Genomic DNA, 27,113 nt, shown 5'->3' on the forward strand with positions numbered 1-27,113 from the left:
TGCCCATGGCTTCTGTGATCAGTGACGACCACTTAGGAATACTGAATGTGTTATTTTTAGGACAGGCCTTTCTAAAGAGTTACACACACATAGCCAATGGCCTACTTTGGATTTCTACCTGCATCGCCCAAAGACCTCTCAAATTCAATAATACTAAATTTATCTATTACCATAACCAAAATTTTTCTTCTTTCACTATTCCCTGTACTAGGAAATCATGCCATCTTCCTTTCAAGATGCTAAGCCAGAAACCTTAGAGTCGGGGTGCCTAGGTGGCTCAGTTGGTGAAGCATCTGCCTTTGGCTCAGGGCTTGATCCCAGGGTCCTGGGATGGAGCCCCACAATAGGTTCCTTGCTCAATAGGGAGCCTGCTTCTTCCTCTGTTCATGTTCTCTCTCCCTGTCAAGTAAATACAATCTTAACAAAAAAAAAAAAAAAAAGGAAAGAAACCTCAAGAGTCCACCCCAGTTCTTCTATCATATCATATGCCCTCCTCCTTCAAACTAGCCTCATCAATTTTGCCTCCTCAAATACCTCTTTTCATTCCCTCTTCCCTAATCCTACTACAGAGACCACTAGCTCATTTCAGTAGCCTCCTTAGAAGTCCCCCTGTCCTGTCTTTTCCTCATGCTGTTCGTATCTATTCAGGACTATTATGCATTGTATTCAATGGGAGAAGTGCCCCTTGGTTATAGGACACAGAAGCCTAAAACCACCCTCCTCTAGGGTCATCTCTACCAAATACCCAGGTCAGCCACTCCTGCTCACAATTCTTCAATGATTCCATATCACCTATGTGAATGCTCTATAAACTCTATCACCTAAAGAGAGCATTGGGGCATGAGGGTCTAGAAGAGGCACAAGGCACAGCCTATTTTTAAATTTTTAAATATAAAATTATCTTTTATCTTTTTGATTCTGTATCATAAACTATTCATGTTTTAATACATCAATAACTTCCCCAAAATCCAATTAAATGTATACTGCAACTTGACGGGATGAGCACTGGGTATTATGCTGTATGTTAGCAAATTGAACTCCAATCAATCAATCAATAAAATTCCAAACAAAAAAATAAGAAGAAGAAATGTATACTGCAAGATGTACATGTTTATCCTATAGCTTTGAGTACCTCCTGACACATTCACACAAACCCCCACTGGGAAGTAAGGACCTGCTCACCTGTCCAGGCTCACTGGACCTACTGAGCTTACACTTTATGCCCTAGCAGTTACTAAATCACCTTAATTCCTCAAACATGCTACAAATATGCTATAGTGGTTCACAAATCCATGCCTTTCTCAAAATGTAAAGTGTCCCTCTCCCTTGTCTGTGTGCCCAACAAACTCCCATTCAACTGTTAACTCTGAACCTGAGCAATAACTTCGGGGACTCCTTCCCAGACTGCAGGTACACTGACACCCTTGCATACGCACCTTCAATATCTATACGCACATTCTTTATGTCACTTATTAGGCAATAAAGATGCCTTATCTCTGCAAATAACTACCAAAGAAGTGAATGTCATGCCCATCCTCCTGACAACAGGCAACCTTACTGAAAGTTGTTTTATTTTTAAAGTTCTTCTATTTCCTCTCATTCATTCATTAGCCCATTATACTCTGGCTTTGGATTCCCACATCACTGCATTAAAATCACTTTCTCTAAATTCATAAACCACCTGGTGGCTACATCCAATGAATCCATCGCTTCTCAGCCTTTTGGCTAAAATCAAGGGTAAATCCAATGAATCCATCTTAATCCTTACCATTCTGTGTTTCCAACATTTAATCATTCCCTTAGTCTTTCTGACCTTAAACTCTCATTTTTCTTCTCTAGCTTTCTTGCTAAACTTCCAGCCACTTCCTCCTACTTGTTTTTGCAGGTTTTCATTTCCTGTGCCCATGTTAGCATTCCTTAGGGTTCTGTCTGAAATACTCCTCTTTATTCATGCCAAGGCCTCTTTCCTGGATGAACCCATTTATTCTCATGGCTTTAGCTATCATCCTGTTTTAGATAAAGCTGGAAACCAAATTTGGGTTCATATACCCAATTCAGATACTCCTCACTAGTCACAATTTCTGTATGGATGGAAGTTTTGGGAGTATAAAATTATAGCAGCACAGTGGCATAAAAGACTCACAATGCTTACCAGGTACCAGGCACTGTTGTAATCACTATACTTTTTTTTTTTTCTTTAAGATTTATGAGAGACACAGAGAGAGAGGCAGAGACAAAGGCAGAGGGAGAAGCAGGCTCCATGAGGGGAGCCCGACATGGGACTTGATCCCGGTTCCCAGGATCACGCCCTGAGCTGAAGGCAGACGCTCAACCGCTGAGCTACCCAACATCCCAGTAATCACTATACTTTTATGTATTAACTGATATTGTTCTCATCTAAATCCTATAAAGTAGACATTATTTTTTTTAAGATTTTATTTATTTGAGAGAGAGAGAGAGAGAGAGAAAATGAGCGAGTGAGAGAGAACAAGTGGAGGGAGGGGCTGAGGGACTCCCCACTGAGCAGGGAGCCCAATTCTGGTGCAATCCCAGGACTCCAGGATCATAACCTGAGCGGAAGGGAGATGCTTAATCAACTGAGCCACCCAAGTGCCCCAAGTAAATACTATTATTATCTACATTTTACAGGTAAAGAAATTGAGACAATTGCAACTACAAGAAGAAAAAAATGTAGGAAAGAATCTCCACCTCTAATGAATAATTCTTTTTGAACAATTATAAGGAAAAGTTAGAAGGTGATCAAATCAAATTCAAGATTTTGAAGAATTTACTTCTTCTGATAATGATGATCTTCTGTTAATTAACAATAATCACCTTAACCATGTTTTCAACTTTATAATTATCTTAATCATGTTTCTTTCCATCTTTACTGAAATAGGATAATCTTAATCATTAAAATGTTTCACAAGGACTATTTCTCAACCACGAAGATAAACTAGAAGCTCTTGACAGAATAACATATTCAAATCAGGCACCTGAGAGAAAATTGGAAGGAACTAAGATAAAGGTGTTGTACATGTACAGTTGGTGCATGAATGTCCTTGGAAGTCTAGTTGGCATATAATAGGCTAACATGACCAAAGGCCTGACCTAGTTCAACAAACCTGATATTTACCATATATCTAAATATTTCACTTTCCTGGCTTTCAAACATTTTGCAAAAGATGCAACGAGCCAAGAAAAGACAGGCATGGGAAATATTTAGTTTTTCCAAACCAGGACCAACTAGTTACACCAAAATGAAGTTTGCTGATAATATCTGGTCTACAGATATTATCACCCCAGTTAGCCTACACCCAGATCAGATCTTGTGGGTAATACATGTGGTTAAGGTGAAAGAAAAAGGGAATCACCTTTGTATGGGCCAAATACAATGAAACAGAAGAGGTGTACGTCCCCCCATGCAAGGAACAGAGGACTCAGTGGTGCGGCTCCAGCTCTCATCAAGTACTGTATCTTCTATAAGTGGCTGCATAATAAATATCAGCTGAACTGAATGAGCAAAGTAGCCAGGTAGGCTGATGAGATGGAAAGTTGTCACACATCATCCAACTATAAAAGTCACGTGGAAAATCAGACGGCACAAATAGGTGAGGGAAAAAAGGAAAAACAAACAAACTTCAGAAACTAACCAAATGCCAGGAAACATCATGAGCTCCTGAGTTCCAGCCCTGACCAGCTCCCACAGGGGCTCCTTTTCCTTCCTGCCAGAGGCCTTGGGGCCAGAGCCCACACTGCTTTACTCTGTAAAGCTGCACCATCTAAGGAATCCTGGTGGAATCTTCTCCCTGCAAAGTCCATCTGTTCACTGAACAAGTGTCTGCTGAGAGTCTTCTATTCTAGGCCCTGAGCATCCAGCAGAGAAACAGGACAGCAAGGTCTTTGCTTCCACAGAACTAACATTTTACTAGGGGAGAATCAGATAAATCAGGAAAAAGATCATAACAAATGGTAGTAAGCATTAATTTAAAATTTTAAAACAGAAAAAGAAAGTAACAAGAGAGAAGTGATGGAGAAAAATGGGGTGGAATTACTCATTTGAAGTAGATCAGAGAAGGCATCTCTGAGATGAGAAGGTAACTTTTGAGCTGACACAAAAAGGAGGAAGAGTCGCTGGCTAAGCACAGATCGTGGAGTGGAGCATTCCAGGCTGAAGCAAAGCAAGAAACAAGGAGGTGGGGACAAGCATGGTGAGTCCAAGGAGAGGGAAAATGCCTCACTGCCCTTGAGATTTTGTTCAAATGCCATCCAAGGACGAGATCATACCCTATTTTAAACTGAACCCACTGACCCAGCTCCAGTTCTCTATCCCTCTTCACGATTGCCCTCCTTTGAAATTTTTACCATCTGACAAGCAATATACTTTACCTACTAATTTTTGTCTATTCCTACAAAAAATGCAAGCCCCTTAAGAGCAGGGATTTTTCCTATTATAACCTCTGCTATATTGCCTGTACCTGTGTGGCACATAGTAGGCCACAATAAATAGTCACTACATAAATAAAAGGGAAAGGGAACAGGGCGAGGGAGAAAAGGAAGGAGAGAAGTCAGCCAGTGTGGCAGAAGCACAGCGGATGGGGGGAACAAATGAGGGATCAAGACTGTGTAGGGCCTGGAGAGCACGGAATGGAGTTTGAATTTTATTTTATTTTATTTTATTTTAAATTTTATTTTAAGACAAAGAGAAGCTATTGAAGGGTCTTTAGGCAGGGAAGCAACATAATCAAATCTGTGGTTTTAAAAGTTCACAGTAGCTTCTATGTGGACATTGCTGAGAGAGAAGAAAGCAGGGACACTAGGAAGGAGCTAGTGAAGCCGGGGATGAGCAGGTCAGGCCATGATTAGCAGTGACCAACGGTGAAGAGAAGCAGACTAAGGATACTTCTCAAGGTGATACCAAAAAAAACTATGGATGGACTAGATATGGGGAGTTGGACTGAAGGAAAAAGAGGAGTCAAGGATATGTTGGTTTTCAATTTACTGCTTCTCAGTTTCAAATCTACCCTTCATTGCCTTTTCTGTGCAAATTAAGATGGACCCTTTACGTAATTTTCCTTTGCCTGACGCCTCCATGTTAAGCCTGGTCTGCAGCGCTGGAAAGATACTGCAAGAGGAATGGTCTTTTCTTTCTGGTTCCAATGAGCTCCTCTTGGTAGCATAAATAGAACATCAAGAAGTTCATATCACTGATGTCCTATGGAGTCCCAGCCAACTTATTTTAAGATCTTTTCGGATTTGAGAATTTGAGAAGGCAAGTGGTCTAAGCTCATGAAACTTTTATGTTTCCAAAATTATTTTTCCTACATGTACAAGGACTTGGGCACTTCATACTGTTCATTTACCTTTTTTCAAATGCTATACCATACTGCTTTGAGCACAGTAATTTTAGACTCTGTTTTCATACATGGAAAAGCAAAGACCACTTCACTATTCTAACTTTTCATGGCTATTCCAAAACATGTATGCTACCATATGCACGCTGAGATTATTTTATCTAATTCCCCACCACCCAAAGAACTCTCCATTGGAACTATAATTGATTTCCATTACGTTTATATATATTTAGACTTCCCATCTGGGAATATGTTATATATTTCCATTTTTTTTCAGATCTTGCTTTTACATCTTTAAGATTTTACAATTTTCTTCATATGGATCCTGTGCCTTTGGTATTTAACCTTAAGTATTTCTTAATTTTTTTTTTGTATTTCTTAATTTTTAACACTATTATAAAGTCTTTTTCTTCTCACCAAGGCAGTTCATTCCCATACTTCCCTCTGCCAACATCTCAATGATACCAAAGAATGCTGTTACTTCCCACCCATTCCCATACTACCCTGACCCACAATGTCTGAGTTCTGCTGAACTCTTTTAGACTATTTTATTCAGACAACCAGGTTTTCCTCTGCAATGTCTCTTCTATTTCAAAGATTCTTTTTTTTTTCTTTTAATTTTTTTTTTTTAAATTTATGATAGTCACACACACAGAGAGAGAGAGAGAGGCAGAGACACAGGGAGAGGGAGAAGCAGGCTCCATGCACCGGGAGCCCGATGTGGGATTCGATCCAGGGTCTCCAGGATCGCGCCCTGGGCCAAAGGCAGGCGCTAAACCGCTGCGCCACCCAGGGATCCCTATTTCAAAGATTCTTACTTAGCATTTACATTACACATTCCCCATCACTTGCTATGTATGCAATTACATATATGTGTCTACATGTACATATAACATACACATATATAACACACATATACATACATTTCAAAGTCCACTTGGTCCATCACTGTTTCCTTTCTTCTCCTATCTTGGGTCTCTGCTTTGCATTATCTGTTTAATTAGAGTATACTTCTTAGATTGGAATCTGTGGATGATACAAACTCTGAATCTTTGCACACTCACACAGAGCTTTCTTTTCCCTAAAGGGTGAATAATATCTAGATTGCATACAGAATTTTGCCGAGTAGAGACCTCTTCTCTAAATAATCAGTAGATGTTTCATACACCATCATCAAAGTTTGCATCATCATTTACACTACTGCAAATGAGGAGAGCCTATTTTGTTGTTGTTGCTGTTGCTGTTGTTGCTTCTATCTAGTAGCTTAAAGGCTTTTTTTTCTTTATCACTGAAATCAGGAATTTTACCAGAATATGCCTAGGTTTATGTCATTTCTCATCAGTCTGGCCTGGAACAAAGTGGACTCATGAAATCTGTAGTAGTCTTTTTCAATTTGCAACCTTTTTTAAGCTGAGGGCTTTTTTTCTTCTATTACTTATTTCTCCTTCTAAAATTTTATTTTTTAAAAAAGACTTATCACTTATTTGAGAGAGAGAGAGAGGGAGAGCACATGCACATAGCGGGGGAGAGGCAGAGGGAGGAGACAGAGAGAAGCAGACTCCCCACTGAGTGTGGAGCCCGACGTGGGGCTCAATGTCATGACCCTAAGATCATGACCTGAGCCAAAGCCAAGAGTTGGGTGCCCAATCAAATGAGCCACCCAGGCACCCCATCCTTCTAAAATGTTATCATACACATCTTAGGTTTCCTAGACCTAACTTTCAAGTCCTTTTTACCTTGAGTTCCCATTCTAATTCTTGGCATTCTTGTTCCAAGCTTTGAAATGGTTACTTTACTTAAACTGACTTTTAAAAAGAGGGCTGTAGAGATGTGCGCAAATTGCCATCTTACCAGAACATTTCAAATGGGATTTTTTCTTAAAGATTCTATTTATTTATTCATGAGAGACACAGAGAGAGAGAAAGAGGCAGAAACACAGGCAGAGGGAGAAGCAGGCTCCATGCAGGGAACCCGATCTGGGACTCGATCCCAGGACTCCAGGATCACGCCCTGGGCCGAAGTCAGGGGCCAAACCACTGAGCCACCCAGGGATCCCCTTCAAATGGGATTTTTAAATGCTAACTTTTCACTTAAACAAAAAAATAAAATGTTTCCAGATGCTTAAAAGCCCATTACTTAATATTTTTAAAACCCAAACAGCTATTTTTGAGAAGTTACTAGATTGAAAGCTCCTTGAAAGCAGGGAATCTGCCTTCTATGCATCTCTCATCCTCTCAATAGCTCTTGTAAATAGGGGATCCCTGGGTGGCTCAGCGGTTTGGCGCCTGCTTTCGGCCCAGGGCATGATCCTGGAGTCCTGGGATCGAGTCCCGCGTCGGGCTCCCGGCATGGAGCCTGCTTCTCCCTCCTCCTGTGTCTCTGCCTCTCTTTCTCTCTCTCTCTATCATAAATAAATAAATCTTAAAAAAAAATAGATCTTGTAAATAAATGTGTTCAATACATTTGAGCTTTACTTACATATTGATGCATTGAGCACTTAACGAGTTCCAAAAGGTAGAAGACCTTGCTATAACACTCACAAAATGTAAAATCCAACTGAGGCAAAAATAACTAAAACAAATAATAGTGGTCGGTTAAGTGTTAAACTCTGTTACTGAATACAAAGATCTAAAAATAGAAGAGATTAATATGAATGAAAGTAGTTGGCTGGTTTCATGATCAAGGCAACATCAGCTGGGCCCTGGAATATGGGGAAATTTTAATAGGAAAAAAGGCAGTTCTGACAAAGAAAACAGTCACCATAAAAGCAGAGAGATAGGAACGGGCCCATCAGAAAGAGTGAGGAAACCAGTCTGACTGTAATAGAAGAGTCTGTCAGAGACTAGTGAGAAAATAAGAATAGACAGGGAGGCTGATGACAGTCTAGATTCATTCACTGTGAACAGGTATTGAAAGCACACACGCCTTCAGGATGCCACACGCTGTCCTCAAGTAGCTTACAAGGGGAGATGAGAGTCAGTATATAAATAGTAACTTTGTAAGTTTGAAATCATTTGAAAAATAGATAACACACAGAGGTAACATTAGAGATCAGAGCTTAGAGAACCAACAAATGAGGAAGTTGGTGTTTTTAACAGGAAGTTCATCTTCCAGTACTTCCCTTGGTCCTTGAAGAAAAACAAGCAAAGAACTATGGGAGGGGAACTCAGACTGATGCTTTTTGTACATGTTCAATTTAAAAATGAAGATTTCTCCAAACCAGAAAGGAAATCCAATAATGTTAAGAATGGCAAGTCTTTAAAACTTTAAGAAAAAAAAAATTTTTGTAACTACGTATGGCAAGGAAAATTAAAAGACATTATGGTGATCGTTTTAAAATATATACAAATATCGAAGTGTTATGTTGTACACTTGAAACCAATATAATGTCGTATGTCACGTATACCTCAATAAAGAAAAAGTACAGGCAGCCTGTTTGCCTCAGTCACAGATTTACTAAACAAGAAACCATCAGAAGCTTTTACCTAATAATTCCTGCTGGATTCATTTTTAAAAAGGAGATTCAGTAACAAGACTGCCCAACACCCTAACGCTGGCGTGCCTGACCTGAGTTAAAACCCACAAGTTCCAGGCTATGAATAACCTGAAACAACAAAATCCAAGGTTCTTAGAAAGTAAGAAACAAGCAAACAAACCCTACAGGTGCTTTAATTTATCCATAAAAGCAACAGTCCTCTAAAAATAAAGAGATATTAGAGCACTATTCCTATTCCTTCACAAAACAAGAAATAACTCTAAGAAAAAAACAATTAAAGGACATATCATTTACAGAAATATCTACATTAATTTTTACATTAATTTTAAAATTAAACGTTAAATATCGTAAGGAAAAAACAAAGCACTAAAAACTCTTTCTGGGGATCCCTGGGTGGCGCAGCGGTTTAGCGCCTGCCTTTGGCCCAGGGCGTGATCCTGGAGACCCGGGATGGAATCCCACGTCGGGCTCCCAGTGCATGGAGCCTGCTTCTCCCCCTGCCTGTGTCTCTGCCTCTCTCTCTCTCTCTCTCTCTCTCTCTCTGTGACTATCATAAATAAATAAAAATTTAAATAAATAAATAAATAAATAAATAAATAAATAAATAAAATAAAAACTCTTTCTGAACCAGAATGTAACCACAATCCTCTCTATAGTCTGGAAGCTCAAGTCCAGAGCAAACCAAGGATCTTTCAAAGCCACTAGACCTGTGGGCTTCCATTTAGGACTGTCGTGTGAAGCATCTAAAATATTTTCCCCTTGGGTTTCCCCTTCTCAACTTCTGATCATTCTCATCTCAGTTCAAGGAAGAAAAATTAATTTCACATCTATTCTCTGAGAATAGGATAGAACATTCCCATCTTTTTCCCTCCAGGGAGCCCCACCTCCAAAACTCCAAAGACAGAAGCTGTATTCTAAGAAAAGTGGGGTCCAACAGTTAGGATGGAAAAGAATTTTGCTGAAACAACTTGAAACATGATTCAGGGAGACAGAGGCAGATGGCAGTGTGGAAACCCATGGGGTTTGGAGCCAAGCAGACTTGGGTTCCCACCCCAGCATACTGTAGTCTCAGACTGCACGTTCTTTAACAAGTCTCTACAAAATGGAAATCACACACCCATCTTCGGCAGTTGTGAGATTAGAAACACATTTCAAAGACCTGCCTGAGGTCACATAGTAAGCAGCAGACACAGGACTTAACCCAATTCTAAATGACTGTTAAGTCCACTGTTCTGATCCCTTTGCCATCTATTTCAGAATATAACTGCAACTGGCAGTGAGAAAGGGAAAGATCAGGGGATGGGGCCAGAACTGGCACACACTGCATTCCTCTCCAGTCCAGATGCTTTCTGCTAGCTCAGTTCTCTCACCGTGATAACAGGAGCTACTTATTCGGCACCTACTTCCTGGCCAGCTAGGGTATATGAAGAGCTAAGCACAGGGCCTGCTACATAACAAGCACTCAATAACTGATTCAGAGATTTTAACTTCTTAAGAGAGCTTAGGAAGGGCTGGCTTCTTACAGGAAATTGAGTGGAACAGAAGTAAACCAGGCAGAAAAGGGGGAAGAACATGCCAGAGTGGGCATTATTCAGAGAAAAGCAATGTGTACAAAGGCATGGAAGTGAAAAAGCACAGTAGTGCAAGTAGCTAGGCATGGCTAGAGAGAGGAGAAAATCATAGAAGGCGCAGGAAATAAGGCTACAAAGGCAAGCAGGTCCTCTCTATCATAAATAAATAAATAAATAAATAAATAAATAAATAAATCTTAAAAAAAAAAAAAGGGAGCGGGGGGGGAGGGGAGATCCCTGGGTGGCTCAGCGGTTTGGCACCTGCCTTTGGCCCAGGGCGTGATCCTGGAGTCCCAGGATCGAGTCCCACGTCAGGTTCCCGGCGTGGAGCCTGCTTCTCCCTCCTCCTGTGTCTCTGCCTCTCTCTCTCTGTCACAAATAAATAAATAAATCTTAAAAAAAAAAAAAAAAAAAAACAAAGGCAAGCAGGTCTTCATATCCAAAGGATCCTTGGATATTATCCTGTGGATGAGGCAAGGGAATGAGCAATTTTAAAAAGGGGAGAGGACACAACTAAATCTGTGTTTCAGATTGATCATTCCATCACAGGATGGAGAAGGATGGAGTGGAGGGAGAGGGACTGGGAAGGGACTAGACGCAGGTGGATGAGTTAGGAGACTACTCTAATAATCTCAGCAAGAGGCTGATAAGAGCCCAAACGAGACCAGGAGCATCTAGGTGGCTCAGTTGATAAAGCATCTGCCTTCAACTCAGGTCATGATCCTGGGGTATTGTGCACTTCTGGGATAGAGCCCCCACATCGAGCCTCCCTTCCCCCACCAGCATCAGACTCCATGCTCAGCAGGGAATCTGTTTCTTCCTCTCCCTCTGCTCCTCCCCACGTCTCATGCTCAGGTTCCCTCTGGCTCTCTCAAATAAATAAATGGAATCTTAAAAAACAAACAAACAAACAAAAAACCAGAGCCTGAACAAAGACCAAAACGGCATGAATGGAGAGGAAGAAGAATCAACAGGACTTGGTGATCCACTAGAAGTTAAGGATGACCCCCAAGTGTTTGACCTGAGTAAGTGGACATTCCGAAATAGGGTTCTGTGGAGCAGACTGAAATAAGGAGTAGTTTTGGACTTACGAAGTTACCACTGTCAGGGGGAACCAATGGGATGTCTGGAGCAGAGGGCTCAGAGTCAGGCCTAGAGATACAGACCAGGGAGCCATCTCACAGCCAAGATAGCTAAAGCCCTGGACATGAATGAGGTTACTCAGCAAGTTTATATGAAGTGAGATGGCTAATGACAGCAGGAACACTTGTATCAGAATAAAGAGAGAAAAAGAAGCTCGAGAGAGCATAAGAAGGAACAGTGAGGGAGCCAAAGGAAATGACACAGTAAGAGCTAAGGAAGAAAAGAGTTTTTTATAAAGATAATTATTCACCATATCCAATGCTGCAGAGAAAGATAGTGTGACCAGTGGGTACTTCTTTTCAGTCTGAAATTAGAAGTCATTGATGGCCTTGGAGATGGTCGTTTCAGAGAGCTGATAAGCAGAAGCAATGGACCAAGGAGTGAGCAAAGGAAGGAAAGGAAATGTCAGCTACACCTTCTAGTATCCGAGGGAGAGAATGCAAGCACACAAGAGCAAGCGGACTCCAACACAAGACTGTGGGAAGCTGCTTTTTTTAAGCTGGGAGAAATTTCAGCTTATTTATAGGCTAGAGGGAAGGAACTGAGAGCCAAGCGTTAAGTGAGAGGCTGAAGATGAGAGAAAGAGACAAAGACAAAAAGACTATGAATGAAGACTATGAATGAATAGATCAATCAATGAAGTAAGATGCCAAGATTACAGAGAAGGGATGGGACCGAGACCTCAGTGAGAGGGATGCAGCGCAGAACAGGGAAGGGGATATTTCTTCCTTTGAGAAAGGAAAGGGGATAAGGGTGGGAACTGACACAGATAAGGCTGTGGGTGTTGAGGAGGGAAGGGGAGGAAGTCTGGCTTTCCTTACAAGCTAGTAAGAATGGTTCTTAGCTTTGCTTCATAGTCCTCTTTAAGAAACTGATGAAAGATTCTGCTCCCCCAAAAGACACATCAGCACTCACACTCAAAATTCTACATATGATTTCAGAGTTTCCAGGTCCACTGAAGCCAACTCATGAATCCAAAGAAATTGGCAACAGAATTCCAAAGAAATTGCCTTTCAGAAGTGATCTTATTCATAGATGAGCATCCAAAGGGAAAGCAAGCAACCTACACATTATAAACACAAAGATATGAAAAACTCTCCCTTAAACCTCTAGGGTATGGGGCAGCTGGGGGGCTCAGTGGTTGAGTGTCTGCCTTGGGCTTAGGGCATGATCCGGGGTCCTGGGATTGAGTCCCACATCGGGCTCCCCACAGGGAGCCTGCTTCTCCCTCTGCCTGTATCCCTGCCTCTCTCTGTCTCTCATGAATAAATAAAATCTTTAGGGAAAAAAAAAAAAAAAAAAACACCTCTAGGGTATGATCAATGACCAAAAGGGATGGGACGATTTGAGGTGTACGACAGAACTAACTTAGACTCTAGGGATAAGAAATATAGGAGACCATCCCCACTTTTAGGAAACCCAGAATTTAAAGACCGTGACAAGAGTTGTGGATTTACCATGGCTTCAGGAAAGAAAAAAAAAAAAAAAAAAAGCAGTATCTTTAAAAGATGAAAGATCAGTCTAGAGCTGAAGGGAGACAAAAATCAGACCCTTAGGTCTAAAGATAGAGGACCAGACACGGCTGATGGTAAACACAACTCAAAAGAAAAGAGGACGCAAGAAAACTTTTGAAGGAGGAACTGAAAGGATTTGTTCACTAAAGACAAACAGAGGACTAAGAAAAGGAAGAGACAAAAAAACTGTTTGAAGGTTCTAAGCACCCACATGCGCCTTCTCATAACCAGTAGATGCCGGAGTCTCAGAAACCGTGCTTAAATTTCAAAGCCATTTGCCAGAACCTACCAGCTCGGAAATGTGCACACGCCACATGTCTGTATGAAACAAACCAGCTACTCTCCTGTGCTCCAGTCAACTGCCTGCAGTGACCCAACATGTGTTAAACTAAGAGTAGAGAGTGCCGACAGGAGCACTGATGGTGGACTGAGGTCTTGCTTTTAAAAAATACACGCACAAATTGATTCCATTCATCACTTCATGTGTAACCATATTCTGCTAACTAAAACAAGATAGTAAAAACAGCCAAGTCACTATGCATCCATTCACCATCAGAAACAATAAAGATTAAACGCCCCAAGTCATCATTGCATGCCACATATGATAGTCAGCTCATTTTCAACCTTGCAACTCTAATGAGATGGTCATTCCTTTAAGAATCAAAGAAACTGGGCAGCCCCGATGGCCCAGAGATTTAGCGCTGCCTTCGGCCCAGGATCAAGTCCCACGTCAGGCTCCCTGCATGAAGCCTGCTTCTAACTCTGCCTGTGTCTCTGCCTCTCTCTCTCTCTCTGTGTGTGTGTCTCTCATGAATAAATAAATAAAATCTAAGAAAGAAAGAAAGAAAGAAAGAAAGAAAGAAAGAAAGAAAGAAAGAAAGAAAGAAAGAAAGAAAGAAAGAAAGAAAGGGAATCCAAGAAACTAAAATGAGGAAGGTAGACAGTCTGTCCAAGGTCACAAAGCTACTAAGTGACAGGCCATGAATGGGCCCCAGGGCCACCAGATACCAACACCTGTGCTCAAACGATTATACAACCCTGCCTCATCCAAAATCAAATCCCAAGACAGGGATTTCACTTTAAATCAAGTTGAAGTGAGCAAAAATTTATTGCACGCCCAAAACAATACGAGAAAGAAATAGTTGGGGAGCTTATTTAAAGAAGTTTAAGATATGATCGCTTCTCAGTCTTTTGGCTAAGATCAAGTGTAGAAGTTTAAGATCTGAATGGCCTTTGTGGGAGCTTCCAATTGAGGTGAAATGAAAAACAATCTAAGTGATTAGAAAATGTATTGGTTGGCAAAAATTACATACACTGTAAATGCTGTCAGGTTTGAAGCCAGGGAGGCCACAGTGGTCAGGGTTAGGTTTATTTTTTTAAAATGTAGCACTACAGCTGAACTCTTGAAGAATACTGAAACAGCAAGCAGGAAGGAGGGCTTCAAAGAGTATTCTTGAGAATGCTTCAGGAGGAGAGACCTGCAGTAATTACAATACAAATATGGTGAGGGCCCTTTTCAGCCAATCATCTGAACTTTCCACGTTGAGTTAGTTGCTAATCCTTGCCCAGGTAGGAAAGAAAGCAGCCAGCAGGGTCCAGGCTAAGAGTGAAGGGCTAATGATTTCTTTTTCTTTCTTTTTTTTTTTTTTTTTTAAGATTTTATTTATTTGAGAGAAAGTGAGAGAGTGAGCAGGAGGGAGAGAAAATCTGAAGCAGACTCTGCGCTGAGTGGGAAGCCTAACGTGGGGCTCAATCCCACGACTGAGATCATGGCCTGAGCCGAAACCAAGAGTCGGAGGGCTCACTGACTGAGCCATCCAGGTGCCCCTTAATAATTTATTTCATTCAAAAATCCAGTTCAATGCTCTGGGACTGTCAAATGATAATTTTTCAAAACATACATCAGAACAAGGGTGTCCTTTAGAGTAAGGTGAATCATTCTACCAGTAAAGTTGTAGTTTGTCTTCTAAACTACCCTTAAAACCAGTTTACATCATTCTACTTCTTTTTAAAAAATTATTTATTTATTGAGAGACAGAGCACACAAGTAGGCAGAGCAGCAGGCTGAGGGAGAAGCAGACTCTCCACTGAGCAGGGAGCCCAACGTGGGGCTGGATCCCAGAACCCTGGGGTCACACCTGAGCCAAAGGCAGATGCTTACCTGACTGAGCCACCTAGGTGCCCCATCATTCTACTTTTTTGACAGTGACCACACAAATCCATTTATAATCAGTCTAATTTTTTCAGTCACAACTAGTCTGGACTCCAAAAGAATATCACCAGATTTTCTCTACTTGACTCCAAGTAATCTGTAAAATGAATTTCCACTCTCAAATGAAATTTGCCACCATGAAGATTTTCAAAGGAACATACAACAGGCTCTGACCGTAATTCCTGAAGATGAGTTCCAACGTAGGATGAGTCTAGCCCACCAAAAAAATATATATATGCAAGTTTAACGGAGAAGATCACTCAGAATGCCCGGTTTGGGTTATTTAAAAGTCCACACACCCACTTTCTTTCCTATCCTAGCACCAGGTATGACAACTAGTTCGAGATGATTTTCTGACACATGTGTATCCTATGAATTCACAACTATGTGTCGTATTTGGGGCAAAGTGGAGCACTTTCCCATTGCTGGTAAAATAGTAGAGACTTACCAGTTTCCTAGCTCCTTCATTTTACTCGCCCATTTCAGAGACTGTGAAATACGACTTCTAGCCTGCACCCTTCCCTTTACCCCTCTTGCTCCCCTGCTGCATCCCCACTCCTCAAGGGAACTCCCTTCATCTAGCAGAGCCCTCTCTCCTCCCTCCACCTTCAAGGTGGGCCCTACCAGGCTTGCCGGGCTGCCAGGAGGAGTGCTAGGAGGAGAGAGGGAGGATGTGACTGTATTTGTTGTGTTTGTGCTCAGAGAAGTGTTCAAACAAGAAAAGGGAGGATCCCTTCCTGTGTTATTTTGTCTTAAATACCTTCCCAGTTGTCATCTTTGGACACTGAAAGACTTGGGCTCTTCCAACAAGCCACAGAAGTGTGGGATTTATGTCCTTCTCTCCTTTGCGCTTAGGACTGGACTGCACAAGCTCAATCACAGCCGTCTCCACTAGCCACACAATCCAAACTCGTATTTATAGTTCTCTGCTGTTTCTTTTCCACGACGACGGCAAAGCAGATCGCTTCCTCTTTTCTTAGAAGGCAACCTCTGGACAATGCTCTACCATAGTCTCCTGTACTGTCTGGCTGGTATCTATGGGATCTCCCTACCAGACTCAGGGCTCCCTGAAGGCTGACACAGTACCCTGCTCACCTGTGTCTCCAGCACACAGTAAGCACACAAAATAAGTCTGTTGACTCAAATAAGTGAATGACAGATTTGAAAGAGACTTCAGAAAAAGAATCAAGGAAGACTATTTAGAATTGTGACAAACAACTGTTACAGAGCATCTCCCTAGAGTAAGAATTAGAATAGCCTGTGCCATAACAAGAAAGATATTTAAATCATTCAATGGTAACAGATGCCGTAATTACATGGCAGCTTAGGATAATGGCACTTATTTGATGAGCAACTTCAGATAAAACACTTACCCTCCTAACCTTTCTAAGTTTTCCCTTCTGTTAAGACAAACAAAAAACAAAAACAAAAAAAAAAGAGAAAGGAAAAAAGGGTGAAAGATGTTAATATCTAACTATTCTAACCACAAAGTTGTAACGGAGCCCAGATGACATAACGTGTAAGATCATTATACAACTACAATGCATCAGAGGGCAGATTTAAACGAATAAATATCATTAGTGCTACTTTATATGCACACACTTAGGTACAGCATGTGAATACAGTGACAACAGAGTCTACTGGCAAACATATAACCGATATAATAACGCTACAATAATATACGTGGGTCATGAAAAAAAAATCCACCGTGGGAGTACTTGTAGAAGCCTCCTACCTATTCAATTCATCTACAGGAGAGCTCATACTTATGGGTAACTTCAACTTTAAGTGATGCTCTGAACAGTTGCAGCCTCTTTCTGGCGCAGAAGCAGGAGCTTTCACCGCTAAGCCCATGGTGACCTGCCTGAAGCACTAGACACAGCCCTGGGCTCTGCAACGCGCTCTGCGGCAAACAGCCCACAGAGGCACAAACCTGCATCCCAGCAGAGAGGTGGCTGACCTATGACCAGAGCCTGCAGCTGAAAACAGACAAACACAAAGAAATGTCTTCAACACTACACAGCTCAGACTACCGCTATAATTAGGACAGCCTGCGTGGTTTAAAAAAAAAAAAAAAAAAAAGAATAAAATCAAGGAATAGGTACACCAAAGCCAGCAACACATGATAAACACATAGTTAAAAGTACAGGTTTTTGAAAGAAAAAAAGTACTTTTGTCAGAGCAGTAGCTATAAAGGAAATGTACAATAAACAAACAAGCAAAGATTCATTCAAAATATACTACAGACATCACAAGGCCATGCCGGAGATCTGACGGTCAGTGGGTTGTTTTCACTTCACTTGAATTCCTAAAAATGTCTACCTACTTCTCCAGTCAAGCATCCTCCGTACTTTATTTTTAAGCTAGAGAAAAAGACAGATGGCCAAGTTGATGACACTGCAGGCCCAAGATTTTTCAACTGCATTTCTCCCGGTTGTCTGTTGCTAAAAGAGAGGAAATACAGGACAACGAAGTATAAATCTGTAAGAAACTAATCCAACCTAAGTATACGCCAGCCGAAGCAATCCTGCATCGGAAAGTAAAACTGTGCATTTGTCCTTAACGAGGGTGAAGGAAGCCTTGACATCCACAGTTTGTAGGAGTTTCACACCTTTCTAAAGGAGAGAAAGGTGAGCTCATCAGTGGGAGTCCTAGAAACAGTTCCTCAGAATCATTTCCAGAAACACCCGGAGCAGTAAACAATAATCAGCTGGAAGCTGATATACCAAGAATAAGGAGCTTCCAGGATTTCCCTCTGTGTAAAAGCAATCAACTCCTATTTTTAATCTCATTCTGACACAAACATCCAGCCAAACCTCTCTGTTGCTGGCTAATCAAATATAGCTGATCTGTTACTGTAGAGTAAGTGTTTTAAAAGTCAGATTTGAATGGAAGTCATTATAGATTTAATGACAATGTTTTCATAGAGGAGAAGAATGAGGTTATCTAGAGACGCAGAACCCACGGTAACGCTCTAAAATACGTCACACAAACCAACTCATCTACCACTGCTGATTTGGGGGATGGGCCAAAAAAGAACTTCCCAACTGATCAATTGAAAAAAATAGCATGTTGGCGGTAATCAAATGCAAATGTAAACAGCACCTCCCTATACATGGGAAAACCTAACAGGGTTATTAAAAATAATTATTTCCTCGTATGCCCAACAGGATTTATGACACTCAAATCCGCTTCTGGTTTTTCATTGTAAAGGATTGAGGGTGGGGGGAGGATGGGGGGGGAGGGAATGTCTTGATAAGTAAACAAAAAGTCTGAACTCTCCTGGGAACTTGTCACATTCTTCGCTTCCCATCGACAATATCGGATCCACTTGAAAAATGCTAGCAAAGAGGGGCCTCTGGCAAGGAAGGCGGGAGGGGGGTGGGTGGAATATGCAACTCCGGGGACACCAGCACAGTACGGACGCGAAGCCCGGAGAAAATGCTGCTTTTGTCTCAGAGTCAGCCCGTGATAAAAACAGGAACTTTACGGAGAACTGATGGCAACTGCACAAGCGGCCTCATCACATGCCCACCACAGAGCAACGTTCCTCTCATTGTTGTCCGAAGGGACTTTCTCTGATAACAGTGGCTCGATTTATTCCATTCTTGTAATTCTCAGATCCAGCCGTCCTAGTACGGGTGCATTGTGCAAAGAAAGAGAAGAGAAAGGGGGTGGGAGGGGGTGGGGGGAGGAGTGCCAGCCGGGATTTGCCTGTAACCCCGTAGCCTCCCCCTCCTCCTCTCTTGAAAGACTCCGAAAGGTGCCCAGATGCGGAAAACCCACCCCAATACAGGCACCAGGAAAACAGCCTTCCCACAAAGGTGGTCTGCGAGCGGCGCGCTGCGCGTCCCTCCGGGCTAAGGGCCGCGGCGCCGCAGGACCCCGAGGCCCCTGTCACGGAGGGGGGGGGGGGGGGGGGCTCGTATTGTTGGAGGAGGAGGAAGGAGGCGAAACGCTGCGGCTTCCCCGTGCATCTTTCTCGTTCTAAGGGGGGGAGGGGGCTGAGACAGGCGTGCCCCCCCCGAGGGGAGAGGAGGGCAGAACTGTCAGCCGCCCGGCCGCAGCCCCCCCGCCCCGACGCCCGGGGGCGCAGCTTTGTCTCGGGTGCCGCGGGGCAGGCAGCGCAGGACCCCCCCCCCCCCGACACAATGAACGCCCCGGGAGCGCTCTCCGCGGGCCGCCGGCCAGGATCCGTCCCGCCCGCGCGGCCAGAGGGGCGGCGGCCCCCCCGCCCCCCGCAGCGCCCGGCGCCCGCTCCCCGCCGGCTCCTACCCTCCGAGAGCTCCAGCTCCAGCTCCGCCAGCTGCGCCCGCACCTCGGGCGGCAGCGCCGCCACCGCGGCCGGCGCGGGCTCCAGGCCTCGCTCCGCCATCCGGGCTCCGCCAGCCGCACTCCGGAAGACGAGAGAGGGGGCCGCGGGAGGGACGGACTGACGCGGGCCCACACCCGGGCTACAGGATCCGGCTCCGGCCGCCGAGCGCCGCCGCCGCCGCTGCCGCCGCCGCCGCCGCCATGAGCGAGAGTCACGTGACGCGGCGGCCCCGCCCCCAGACCCGGGAGGCCCCGCCCCCGCGGCCGCGGCCGGAGGGGACTCGCGGGGGGACTCGCGGGCCGGCGGCGCCCTCTACCGGGAGGCTGCTGAAGCGACGCGCCCGGCCCGGCCCGGCCCGGCCCCGGCGGGGTGACCTCGCGGTCCCCGCGACCCGGGGCGCTCGCCGCGCTTGCCCCGCCCGGGCTCACGGGCACGGAGTTTCCAGAGACCCAAGCCTCACTTTGTCCAGCCTTTGTCTTCTCCCCTCCGCTGTTTGCCCCGAGTTGGCATCCCCCCATTTAAGAGGATCTGAACTCAAAGCTTTTTTTTTTTTTTTTAACCCATTAATGATTTTTTTTTTAAGATTTTATTTAGGGCAACCCGGGTGGCTCAGCCTTAGGCCCAGGGCGTGACCCTGGAGTCCCGGGATCGAGTCCTGCGTCGGGCTCCCTGCATGGAGCCTGCTGCTCCCTCTGCCTGTAGCTCTGCTTGTCTATGCCCCTCATGAATAAATAAATAAAATCTTGATTTTTATTTTTTTTTAAGATTTTATTTATGTATTTATTCATGAGAGACACACAGAGAGAGGCAGAGCCACAGGCAGAGGGAGAAGCAGGCTCCATGCAGGGGGCCCGATGTGGGACTCGATCCTGCGACCCCGGGTCACGCCCTGATCCCAAGGCAGGTGCTAAACCGCTGAGCCACCCGGGCGTCCCTGACTAATGAATTTCTTTTTAATTTTTATTATTCGATCACAGACCACTCCTTCACGGGGGCTTCCCGGTCCCCCTTGCCAAGAACTCTGTTTCTCTTTCAGTTGCAGCACTGAAGGCAATGGGAGGGAAAATCTCTTTCGTCCTATCCAGGATTCTAACTATTTGCAAGTGGAGAACTTAGTCTTCTTTATCTTTTTCTCCTCTTCAATGTACTACTTCACAGGTGTTCCAAAAATATTAATATTTTAATTCAATATAAGAAGGCTCCAAACATTTGTATATTTTTACCAGAAACTACTGGAGCAGATGCTTTAAATAGTTGTTCATATTCTTTCTATCATTTTTTTTTTATTCGAAAGCTCTTCTTTACAATTTGAGGGATTTCAGTGTTTTCACTTGCCTCCTATGCTGACCCAAAATTGCCCTCTTGAGAGAAAAGGCCTCAACATCTGTTCACTAGTAGGAGTTTCTAGACAGTAGTATACTATTTATGGGCTGAAAGGAAAATTATTTTTTAGCTGAGAAAAGAATTTCAGCTTGAAAAAAAAGAAATGTGAAATTGTGGTTGATTGAGAGGTAGACTGAAATTTCCTTTTAACTACAACAATGTAAGGAGAAGGTGGGAAATATATTTATATATGTAAATCAGAGGATGTATATATATACATGAGGACTGTTGAAGGTTTTGGGGGGTTTTTTTGTTTGTTTTTTGTTTTTAAGATTCTACTTATTCATGAGAGACACAGAGAGAGAGGCAGAGACACAGGCAGAGGGAGAAGCAGACTCTGTGATGAGCCTGATGCGGGACTTGATCCCAGGGCCCCTGGATCAGGCCCTGAGCCAAAGGGAGACGCTCAATCGCTGAGCCACCCAGGCATCCCTGTTGCAGTTTTTTTTTAAGGCTGCAAATTTTTTGACATCCCTCCCATCAAAAAGTGAGGTCCACATCCCCTCCCCTGAATCTGGATGGGGAAGCTTCTCATTGCTTTGACTAATAAAATATGGCACAAGGGGTACTCTGTAATTCCCGAGGTTAGGTCCTAGAAGGCCAGTGTGCTTCCTCTGGTTCTCAGAATTCTCCTTCTCCAGAGAACCCGTCTGAGGACCCTCCCTTCCGGGGCACTCTGAGAACCCAGGAGCCATGCAGGGAACTGGCCACATGGAGGACCATGTGAGGTGCTCTGCCCAGCTGCCCCTGCTCGGCCCAACCTTTTAGTCATCCTAGCCCAGGAAGCCTCCAGATGACCCCAGCCCCCAGACATTTGAGTCTTCCCACATGAGGTGCCAAACAATGTGGAGCAAAGACAGCCCATCCCTGTCATGTCCTGTCCAAATCCCTGTGAACACACTCAAGGGCCTTCTATGCCTCTAAGCTTGGGGTGGTTCGTTATACAACAGTAGACTACCACAAGCAGGCTCTCAGCAGGTGTTCTTGTTTACCCTCCCAGCAGCCCTGATCCCCTTTTTCCTTGTCACTAGACCACACCAACCCTACTGAGGCTGAATATGCCAACCACACTCTTGTCTGCCTTCCTTGGCATGTGCATGATCCACTGGGGAAGCCACCGGAAAGGGAATATCTGTGGAGGATGTTCCTTTCTGATGAGAGAGATGCTCAAGGAGAAAATGCCCCTTTGCTTCCTTCCTGTCTTTGGATGTTGTCCAGTTCGAGGCACCAGCAGTCATCCTGCAACCACAGGGGAAAGCAAAGAGAAGTACAGAGACATCACCTAGAACTTGATGGAATTGGTCTGCTAAAATAACAAATTCTGGAACCACCTATATTGGGCTTGTCCTTCTTATATGAGAAAATAGGTTTGAACCTGTTTTGGTTGAATAGTATGCTATTTACAGCCCAAAGCTTCCCATCTGATATTCAGTTTATTACCAAAAAATGAAATATTACAAGTGAGCAAAATGTGAAATGACTTAGTGCAGGTGCAAAATGTCTAGTGCACGATTATGACACAGATCACTTGTAGACTGGGGCTGTCTTGCTAGGGAAATAATTGGAAAAATCTAGAGTCAGGGAGTGAATTGACTACTGGTATGGCTTTCAGGAAATTCATTCAAGAGATAAATAGTCTGAAGACATCCCAACATCCCAACGAACAGGTGGGGAAGTCCGGCTTTACTAAGAAGCTTTTCTGGCTGCAATCCAGATTGACAGGGATGACAGGGTGGAGTTTTGTTGACTTGGGGAAGCCAAGGTCTCCAAAAGTAAAGCTCTGTAAACAGAAGCAAGAGATTTAACAGTGATAAAATTGAAAAGATGGAGGCTCCAGATCTCTGAAGGACCTCAAGACCTTTCATTAAACAGTCTTTGTCAGATGGAGATAAATTTAGTAATGAATACAAAAGCCTAGCAGGAAAGATTAAGGGTGGTATTCCTCCCCCTGAGGTCATTAATTTCAAATTGTCTCAGGGAACAGACCTTTTTTTTGGTAAGAACAGACCTTTAAACTAAAGGAGAAAGAGTGTGTGCAGAGTAGAGAAATAAGAACTGTGAGGCTGAAATTCTCAGGCTTAATGAGGGCTCAGTACTGTCTAATAGAAATACAGTGTGAGCCACCTGTGTCATGTTAAATTTTTACTACATTAAAGAGAAACAGCACATCTCAATCCAGACTAGCTGCATTTCAAATGGGCTATAACTACACGTGACTAGTGGCTACCGTGTTGCTCAGCGCAGGTGTGGATCTTTACCTGCTTTATTAGCACATGAAATTGAGTGGATCAAACCGTCCAGAGCCCCACTAAGTTTTTGTAGCATGTGTATTGCCAAAGATATCCCAAACTTGCCTTTAGCTGCCACTAATTATTCAAGGCTACAACCAACCTCTCAACTTCCAACTCCCACCAACAGGAAAATGGCTGCCAAAGCTCTGCCTGGAAGAGCATATACCCAATGCCCGTATTAGGTATGCCCGTGAAGGACAGTGGGTAACTAAGACACTTCCAGAGAACCAGAGGCTGCCAGACTAGCTGACATAACACACTCACTCCATTTGCCAAGGCAGGGCATCCTCATAGTCCTGTCTGGGCAACATGGTAGATTGTTTGCAAAAAAGGGCCGCACTAACCCTTTCCACTCCCACTAGAGTCACCATCCTTAGGTAAATCCCCTATTCATTGGGTTTGATCATATGACTTGCTTTGGCTGATGAGACAATAGTTAGCATGACCTACAGACTTGGAAAGTGATTGTGCAATGGGCTTGTCCCCTCTCTGCTTTTGAGACCAACCGCTGCCTTATGAATGAGAAGAGACATGGCCCAACTGCCCTCACTGCTCTAGGCAGGAAAAGCATCTTATCAGGGAGTCAGTCTGTCACCTGTAGGCAGAAGCAATTTTTTGCATTCATGCAAAATTTTTGCATTCATGTTAATAGGCTCTCCCTTGTACCCCTAAACTGAATATTGGGAGAATTTAGGTTACATAAAACCTACCTAAAATTGAAACTGTATAATAAAGCCCTTATGGGAACTGGAAGACATTCCATGAAGGAACAGGTTCTCGGAGATGAACCAACAACTCATGATTAACATGGAGATTTATATGTTCTTAAGTCCGTATGAAACCACTGAGGAAGCAGCAGAAACATACAGTAGACTCTCTTCAACTTAGGAGGGTTTAGAAAAACATTAGGAAAAAGATTCAATTCCTGTTCTGTGCCACGTCACTGGGGAAGGCTGAGGTGTGCATTATAAGAAAAGGCATCTTTCCTCATTACGATCGTAAGTGAAATCCTGGCAGGCGGAGGAAACATAGAATAAACTAGCCGAGCCCTTTAAACTCCACTAGTAAATTACTTTGCATGACCCATCCCCCTTATGCCATAGCTGCTGCAACCATAGCTGTAGACTCTGAGAGAAAGGACCAGAATACTGTCACAGATGAGGCCAGTCCATTTGAACTTGCAAAGAGTGCATAACAAGGGATAGAAACAACAACTACAAAAAGTCTATTTGGATGAATATACCCCATAGGAATATTATAAAGGCAAAGAGTAACCTATACAAAGTTATATAGGAATGAATGAATTTAATTCCAGATAACTTTGCCCTTCTATGGGGTAGAGCTTAACTCCTCCCCCACTTGAGTATGGGCCATATGTGGTAACTTGATTCCAAAGCGTAGAGTATGGAAAGAGGAAATGAAAAACAACTTTCCAGTGGAAAAATCTAGTAAACACAACCTCAGTCAGGTGATCCAAGTTAACATTATCAGTAATAAGTCATGTTTTAAGTATGAACCCTTGCTCTGATGGCATAAAAAATGGCACTTCTCTTTGGTCTTTCCCTCAAAACTCCTAACTCTAGTCTCATAATGAGAAAATCCAAACTGAGAGACATTGTATAGAGTATCTGACCAATAGTCCTTAACACTGTCAAGTTCATCAAAAAAAATAAAATAAAACAAAAAACAAAATAAAAGTCTGAGAAACTGTCACAGCCCAAGAAGAAGAGAAGACATGACAACTACAAATGATGTGGCATCTGGATGGGATCCTGGAACAGAAAAAGGAACATTAGAGGAAAAACTAATGAAATCTAAATACACTGTGAAGTTAATAGTATGTACCAATGCTAGTTCCTTAGTTGTGACAAATATACCATCATAATGTTAAATGTTAGCAATAGTGGAAACCAGATGAGAGGTACATAGGAATACTCTGTACTATCCTTGCAATTTTTCAGTAAATTTAAAATTATTCTAAAAATATTTAAAATAAAGGACGAGTAGGAAAATTACAAAATATTCCCAACATACCATTAAGTGTAAAAAGCAATATAACAAACATATGGCTATCTACTAATGCTGCTTTAAGTAATATTAATATTTGCCATGTCTTATTTTTTATAAGAAATATATTATGAAGAGTTCAAGTCCTTCTGAACCCTTTCATCCCCTGCAAAATGTTATACTTTTACTACATATGTATGCTGTAAATAACATAGCTATACAAATGCACATTGTCTTCTGCATATTTGTGGGCATATTTAAGTACACATCCTTGTGTAGCTACATGTAGTTCTAGATGATTCATTCTAACTGCTGACTGATATTCTATTGTAAGAATATGTTATAATTCCATTTAAGATTTGGAGTTGGACATTTAAGATTTGGAGTTTTGTTTTTGTCTTTTGCTATTTAAAGTTGCAAGAATATTCTTGTGTATATATTTTTGAGTACATATTTGAGAATTTGTTATATACACCTGGGTTTTCGCATTTGATCACCTTGACCTGTACAACATAGCCAAATGGTTTTCCAAAGTCGTAGCTGCTAATACTCCCATAGAAATGTTTGAGAGTTCCCTTTTTTTTTTAGATTCCATATATGAGTGAAATCCTATGGTATTTGTTTTTCTCAGCCTGACTTACTTCACACAGCATAATACTCTCTATATCCATGTGCATTGTTGCAAATGGCATGATATATATTCATATATATATATATTCATCTATCAGTGGACACTCAGATTGCTTCCATATCTTGGCTATTACAAATAATGAAGCAATAAACATAGGGGTGCATATATCTTTTTAAATTAGTGTTTTCAGGGATCCCTGGGTGGCGCAGTGGTTTGGCGCCTGCCTTTGGCCCAGGGCGCGATCCTGGAGACCCGGGATCGAATCCCACGTCGGGCTTCCGGTGCATGGAGCCTGCTTCTCCCTCTGCCTGTGTCTCTGCCTCACTCTCTCTCTGTGTGACTATCATAAATAAATAAAAATTAAAAAAAAATAATAATAATAAATTAGTGTTTTCATTGGGGGGGGGACCCAGTAGAGCAATCACTGGATCATATTTTCAATTTTTTCAGGAATTTCCATACTGTTTTCCATAGTGGTTGCACCTATTTGCATTCCCACCAATAGTGCATTAAGATTTCCTGTTCTCTATGTCCTCCCCAACACTTTTTTTTTTTTTAAGATTTTATTTATTTATTCATGAGAGACACAAAGAGGGAGAGAGGCAGAGACACAGGCAGAGGGAGAAGCAGGCTCCATGCAGGGAGCCCGACGTGGGACTTGATCCCGGGACTCCAGGATCACGCCCTGGGCTGAAGACAGGCGCCAAACCGCTGAGCCACCCAGGGATTCCCCCCAACATTTATTTCTAGTCACTTTGATACTAGCCATTCTGACAGGTGTGAGGTGATATCTCATTGTGGTTTTGATTTGCATTTCCCTGATGATGAGTGATGTTGAACATTCTCTCATGGGTCTGTTGGCCATCTGTATGTCTTCTTTGAAAAACTGTCTATTTAGGTCCTTTGCCCATTTTTTAATTGGATTGTTTGTTTTTTGGGGGTATTGAGTTTCATAAGTTCTTTATGTATTTTGGATATTAACCTCTTATTAGATATATCATTTGCAAATGACTTCTCACATTTACTAGATTGCCTTTTGACTTTGTTGATGGTTTTCTTTGCTGTGCAAAAATTTTTTATTTTGGTGCAGTCCAAATAGTTTATTTTTGCTTTTATTTCCCTTGCCATAAATGTGTTGCTAAGGGTGATGTCCAAGAGATTACTGCCTATATTTTTTTTAGGAGTTTCATGATTTT

The 27,113-nt window shown here is 42.8% G+C and overlaps 1 protein-coding gene across 2 annotated transcripts in view; it reads right to left on the reverse strand.

Moving 5' to 3' along the window:
- DIP2B (disco interacting protein 2 homolog B) overlaps positions 1-19,780 on the reverse strand; it is a 220,652-nt gene extending 200,872 nt beyond the window's left edge. For both annotated transcript variants that reach the window (XM_072797923.1, XM_072797922.1), the window contains exon 1: positions 19,566-19,780. In XM_072797923.1, coding sequence (XP_072654024.1) covers positions 19,566-19,665 — 100 coding nt within the window. In that variant the 5' untranslated portion in view covers positions 19,666-19,780. The remainder of the gene's footprint in view (positions 1-19,565) is intronic.
- Positions 19,781-27,113: the final 7,333 nt, after the last annotated feature.

Source organism: Canis lupus, chromosome 25, assembly GCF_048164855.1.
Source record: "Canis lupus baileyi chromosome 25, mCanLup2.hap1, whole genome shotgun sequence".
NCBI classification, from domain to species: Eukaryota; Metazoa; Chordata; class Mammalia; order Carnivora; family Canidae; genus Canis; species Canis lupus.